The following is a 6,647-nucleotide window of genomic DNA, read 5'->3' as shown; positions in this document are numbered from 1 at the left end:
GCAGCCAGAGGGATCCCTTTAGAGCATAAGTCAGATCTTTTCCCTGCTCTGCACAAAACTCTCCGATGGCTCCCCCAGCCCCCTCAGAATAAAACCCAAAGTCCTGACAGCAGCGTACGGCAGTCCTTACAAATGCTGACAAGGCCCTGTGCCATGTGTCTTCATGCCCCAGCACTGCTCACTTCCCTGACCGACCATTCTCCCTCACGTAGCTCCAGCTCCTCTAGCCTCCCTGCCTTTCTGTTCCTGTCTCAGGGCCTCTGTCCTGGCTGTTCCCTCCGCCTGGAATGCTCTCCTCCCAGGTGTCCACATGGCTCACTCCCTCAGGAACCCCAGAGTTCTTGGATGCCACTTTCTCAGTGAGCCTTCCTTGGCCACCCTGTTTCAAATGACTGCTCCCACTGCCAGCACCCCTTTGCCCTGTCTTATTTTTCATAGACATTTTTATCACCTGACATGCACACGCGTGTACACACACACACACACACACACACACACTTTATTGCCTTTTTCCCTCACTAGAATGTGAGTTTCACGAGGGCAAGGGTTTTTATCTATTCAGTTCACTGAGGTATCCTCAGTGTCTAGAACCATGATGCCTGGAACACAGTAGGTGTCAGTAAATATTTCTTAAATAAATAAGTGAATAAACAAAAAACATTATTCTGGACTAGATGATGTTTCCAAAAGCAGAGATATGCAGAAGGTCTTATAGTAACTCAGGAAATCAGGCCTGTTTTCCATAGTGTGGGGTTTTGGGTTTGTCTCTTTTAAAAGATTCGCTTTATCTTTTGATCCTTCTCGTAATTGGGAATAATTTAATATAATTGGCTTATTAAGGATGTCTGGAGAATAGGGCACAGGAAAGAAACCCACCTTTTGGGAACATAACAGTATGTATCTGGTGAAAAAATTAAATATGTGGAAACAGTGAAGAAATATCTGGTGTTTATTTGTATTACATGATCTGTTGCCATAAACATACATATGCAGGAAAGCTGCTCTGACGATTCCTGCTGTTGAGGCTGTCCCCCTCATGTTTGCTCTGCTCCTTGTCCCTAGTGTTTCCTCTATATTCCTGCACACAGCACTTCACATGCACCCAGGAAAAAATGGTCATGTAAATCCTGCACACTCCAGAGATTCATTTATAAAATACAGTCATGTTATCTTAGCTGACAATCTAGTATTTGACCTCTGAGAGAGAGAGAGAGAGAGAGAGAGAGACTTTATAGGCATTTGGTTCAGCTAATTGCAATTTCTCATGAATATTCAGCCTTTATGATGTAATTGGGACAGTTTGAAGTGTTAAGACTTGAATACGACATATGCCACAGTGTGGTCCATTATTGGCAATCTCTTATTTTTCCAGAGATTTCAATGGCATTTGTTTGAATTAACTCCTCATGCAAAGGGGACACATAAGTGCCCTGATTTTCCTTGGAAGAAGTTCACCCTTGCCTCTCTCCTCTTGAGCCACACCCTTCCCTGCTCCCGTCACTACTCCTCCACCCATCCTTTGGAGCACACAGCCAGCTTTAGTCCACAGCTTCCTGGCTCTCCGTAGCCCTCATTGCAAGATCACTACATCCTACTTTCTTCTTTCCCTAAAGAGACAAAGCCTTCCCCTGTCCTCAGACATCCCCTTCCTCCCTCATCCTTGGTTGCTGCTGGGTTTGCTACACATCCTCAAAATGAACAAAATCATTTAACCAATTATTGGCAGTTTTCTTGACCAAGCATCCAATTTGTGATGAGGTTATCTGGAAAGATCAACCAGACCTAGAAGACTACATGAGAAGGCATTTTGGCATGAAAGAATATGAACACCAGCACTCAGTGACACACTAGGCAACTCATTGACGCCTCAAACAACCTCATACAGCAGGTGCTATTATTATCACCCAACTTTATGTAGGAGGACAATGAATACAGGTTAGGTGGTGGAGCTGAAGATTCTAATCAAGGCATTCAGGCTCCAAAATGAATATCAAAGACCTGCCCCCAACTGGGGGCCAAGAGCTCACATTCCCTGGATATCTGCATTGTGTTTTTATCCACCTGAACTCAGCAACTAATACTCCAGTTATCTCTGCTTTGGGGGACAATAATCCACAGTTTGGCATCGAAAAGTTTAATACATTTTAAGGCAGATTTTTCATTCCTAATTTTATTTCTTATCCATGGATGTTAAAATGAAATCTGCCTTCCCTAAAGCTCATCCTAGAAAATGACAGCCGGTCACGGTGAAAAGGAACTATCTGTCTGTTAACCTGGGCGCAGGGTGTAAAGAGAGACCCTGGAAATGTTGGTCCATAAGGTGCGGAGGAAGGTATGGGGGTTTTCAGTTGCAAATCAATCTTCAGAGTGGGTAATACCCACCTGGACCCATACACAGCAGACCTCCTCGTCCTGCTTGGGGACAGTGGAGGAAGGTCCCTGTTTTATTTATTTTTCAATTACAGTTACTATTCAATATTACATTAGTTTCAGGTGCATGGCATAGTGATTACGTGTAACTTATGAAGCGACTCTCCTGATAAGTTCAGTATCCAGCTAGTTATTATATTATTGACATATTCCCTACGCTGTACTTTACATCTTCATGATTATTTTGTAACTACCAATTTGTACTTCTTAATCCCTTCACCTTTTCACCTATCCCTCCAAGCCCCCTTGCATCTGGCAACCGACAGTTTGTTCTTTGTTCTGTGAGTCTGTTTCTATTTTATTTTGTTCTTTAGATTCCACATATAAGTGAAACCATATGGTATTTGTCTTTTTCTGTCTGACTTATTTCACTTGGCACAATACACTCTAAGTTCATCCATGTTGTCGCAAATGGTAAGATTTCATTCTTTTTAGGGCTGAATCATATTCCGTTGTATATATGTACCACAGCTTTATACAATCATCTATTGATGAACATTTAGGTTGCTTCCATATCTTGACTATTGTGAATAACATTACTATGAACACAGGCGTGCATATATCTTTTCAATTTAGTGCTTTGGGTTTCTTCAGGTAAATGCCCAGAAATGGAATTGCTGGGTCATCAGGTGGTTCTATTTTTAATTTTTAAAGGAACCTCCATACTGTTTTTCGTAGTGGCTGCAACAATTGGTCCTTTTGATTAGAAGGAAGGTGCTAACCTTCTTGGGAGCTTTCAGTTGATAGGGTCATTTTCTACATGCCTTTGTTTATACAGGATTTGGTCCCTAAAGACCTTCCCAACCCACCCATCCTCCCTCCCACCTCCACCTCTGCCTAGAAGACCTCTTGGATGAATATAACTTTCTGAATTCTCAAAGCCATCACAACAATGCAAGATCTAAAATCTATCAAAGCCTATACTTGCTATTCCAGAAACAACATGAGTCCAGAAATAGGGCCTCAGTTGAGACTGGTGATTGAGGCCTATATTCCCTTCCTCTTCCTGGAACTCACAGGCCATCTCAACTAGTGACAGGGGATCTTGGCCTCTCTTGACACATGGTGCTTGGTCTTGGCCTCAGCCATCTCACCCCCAACCATGAGTTTTCTCTGGACTACTTCAGCCCAAATTACATTGTTTAGGGGAGCCAGGAACCAAAGAGGTCAGCATTTCCATATCCATTCGTCCCTGCCCCAAGCACATAGTAGGTACTCAGTAAATTTGTCTGTCTCACTGAGAATTGCATCTCCCACTAAATTGGACTTTTTAAAAACCTGTTGCTTGGGGCCTTGCTTACATGTTGACTAGGACATATTCCATTTTAAAGCAAGAAACCACAAGAAGTGAGAAATGCTGGTAGATCTATGCTGTACACAAGAGGAGACAGCCAAGAGAGCAGGTCCATTATCCTTCTTCCTGAGTCAACGCTGGATTATTTATGGCAAAGTCCCTGCTGGCAGAGTATCCAGGTCTTTAGCTTTTCCCCTTTTGGACTATTTGTATCCATTAGCATCCCTACTAGAGAGGGAAACCGGGCAGAAGGCGACACCCACAGGTGCCCACTCTCCTAGTGATTGACAGCCCTACAGAAGGGAGGAAAAGCTGGAATTAATGTTTAAGCTGTGGCTGAAAAAGTGGCTCACAGGGTTTCCATCTGTTCCTATGACCACAGTCACCAAGAACAGGCTCTATCACTTTACTCCTGTGAATTGCAGAGAAGAAAAAGGTGTTCTCTCCTGCTCTTGCTAGATTCCCTCTGATGGATTTGTGGAGTCTGGCTGGGAGAATGAACTCTTCTTACCTTAGCAGCAAAGGCAGTGCAAAGACATGGGGACATGCAGCAGGGAGCCCAGTGGAGTAAGTGGAAAATCCCAAGGCGGCGAGGCCAGGGGTCCTCCGTAGAATGATGGCAGGAGAAGAGTCAGAGACAGAAATAAGAAACTCTGGGCAGTGATAAAACAGTTTTAATGGGAGGCTTTCTGAAAGGACAACTTTTCCTTATGCTATCCAACAGCCAGTTTCCCTGCCTTGGGGTTTCTTGGGGGTGCACTGGCTGCACCCTTAGCCCCACGAGACCCTAGGACGTCACTCTGACACTATGTTCGGCCCCCCTCCAGGGATCCAGAGGTGTGTCTTAACATCAGGAGGCTGGAGTTAGCGGGCAGTCAGTCCAAAATACACAGCGTCCCTGTGCGTGTCCAGGCATGAGAGAGGGGCAAGGGCTGCACTTCCGATGTAGGGTATTTCTCCATACGGGAAGGAAAAGGGGGAAAATCACTTTGAAAAATTCAACTCTGACCTTTACAAAGAAAACTAATAGATACTTTAGTATTATGTACACGGCAGAGGGGCAAGGAAGTGCAGGGGAAATTGCACTTAATTACAGTAGTTTATAGTTTACACCCATTGGACAAATTTACTTCTTTAAAAGAAATCTCAAGATCAGTTGGGATGGGGGTGGGGGAGGGAGTGCTGATATTTACAGTGTGTTTGGCTCAGTTCAATATAGCACGTGTCCTCCTCTCCTCATTTCAGTAACAGATTCAAGTTTTCACATCAGTTTGTTCGATGAAGGAGCATAATGTAGACACTACGGCTTTCTCTCTTCCTCTTCCGTGGTTTCTTCTCCCACCTCTGGGTCGGACGGGAGGATATGACATCTTGGGAGAGGCATCGTGACAATACTGCATGGAAGGGAAGCTGGGCTTTGGGCTGCGCCTCCTGAGAACGGATTGTCCGAGGTACCGGCAGGATGTCAGGTAAGCGGGGACCTCTTGCAGGTGCTTGTCAGGCCACTGGGCTTTTCCATGACAGCTGCCCCGAGAGTGATGGTGTGGAAAATAGGATCCTTGTTGCTGTGCACAAAGTAAGTGATGTGTGGATATCACCAGGCTTGGAGAGGACACTGCAGAGAGAAAGGACAGAGAGCTCAGCTGTGTGCAATTGGCAGGGACATGGGCCATTAGTTTGGCTTCTGTAGGGGACTTGAGACCCAACTCGGCCGGCAAAGAGCTGGGAGTGGAGGGCTGAGGACCGAGTGTCTGCTCAGTTCTGCGGTGCTGGTCCTGAAGCACATTTCCTTTAGCAAAACCTGCCAGCCGGCTTTCCCGGCCACTTCAGAAGAGAGAAGTGAATTGCTGCAGACCTTGCAATAGTCGCAACTCGCTGACCTCTATCCTGAGCTTGGGCTCCTCTTTCTCTGAGAGCGGTGTTTATAAAGAGCTCAGTGTGGTTGCAGCAGCAGCTGGATGGGCAGCTCTTGCCTCTCATAGAAGTGAGACCTCCAAGAGCAGGGCCCCTGAGAACACTGGTTCCCAAACTTTAACGGACCTACGAGGGCCAGAGATCCTGTTAAAATGGAGATTCTGACTCAGTGGGCCTAAGAACCTGCATTTCTAATCAGCTCCCAGGTTGTGCTGTGCTGCTGATCTATTTTGAGCAACAAGGTCATAAAGCACATGAGAAAAACAGCACTTACTCAGGTGATTTATCAGGGAAGGAGCGTGGGAAACTACAAAGTGCTCTCTAAGGCTCATTACTATGAGGGCAAGAAACTTAGAGAGCTGGGAAAGAAACCCAAGGGCTGAAGGCTTCTGATGCCAGGCTTCCGGTGGGCTGGGGCGGTGGGGAGAGACCCCAGAAGGGACAGGGAAAGCCTGCGAGAGGAGCCACACCCCCACCACCGGGCAGGCTCCTTTCCAGAGCCCTGGGCCTCATTCATTTCAACTGTCCTGGAACATCATTCCTCTCCTTTTCCTTCCAAGGAGTCCTTTTTCTGTTTCCCTCTGTCTCCTCCTTCCCTTTCACTTGTGTTGGCATCTCAGGGGGAGGTTCTGGCTTTTGGCTTATTCTCTCAAGACTCCCCCTCAATCACACACACATGCACCTACCACGACCAGTATAGGCCTCCTATCCCATTATCATTTCATTAATCAGTACTTCCAACCATAACCCTAAGTGAGGTTGCTGTTAGGTCCATTTTACAGATTAGAAAAGCAGGACTCAAGGAGAGTCGGTGAATTATCCCAGATTTCACAATTACGAGGGACTGGAGCCAGATTCGAACCCATTCTGGGGTTTGAACCCACGTGTTCTTTCTATGACGCGCTGAGGTAAGGAGCCTTCGACTAGCTTTGAGCTCTTGTGCCTCTCTCTGTGCCTCAGTTTCTTCACCTATAAAGTGGAGGCTGCTGAGGGATTAGATGAGCTGATG

At 45.9% G+C, this 6,647-nt stretch overlaps 1 protein-coding gene across 6 annotated transcripts in view; it reads right to left on the bottom strand.

Moving 5' to 3' along the window:
- Positions 1-4,382: 4,382 nt before the first annotated feature.
- The window catches only part of HNF1B (HNF1 homeobox B), a 53,570-nt gene continuing 51,305 nt past the window's right edge, over positions 4,383-6,647 (bottom strand). For 4 of the 6 annotated variants that reach the window (XM_070393174.1, XM_070393173.1, XM_070393172.1 and 1 more), the window contains exon 9: positions 5,226-5,339. In XM_070393174.1, the coding sequence (XP_070249275.1) occupies positions 5,319-5,339 (21 nt within the window). In that variant the 3' untranslated portion in view covers positions 5,226-5,318. Of the gene's footprint in view, positions 5,340-6,647 lie in introns of all 6 variants that reach the window. The other 2 variants (XM_070393176.1, XM_070393175.1) reach the window with 1 other exon arrangement.

This window comes from Myotis yumanensis, unplaced genomic scaffold (genome assembly GCF_028538775.1).
Source record: "Myotis yumanensis isolate MYYU_CA2020_CCGP unplaced genomic scaffold, mMyoYum1.0.hap1 SCAF_16, whole genome shotgun sequence".
In the NCBI taxonomy this organism is placed as follows: Eukaryota; Metazoa; Chordata; class Mammalia; order Chiroptera; family Vespertilionidae; genus Myotis; species Myotis yumanensis.
This window is presented reverse-complemented; position numbering and strand designations above follow the sequence as displayed.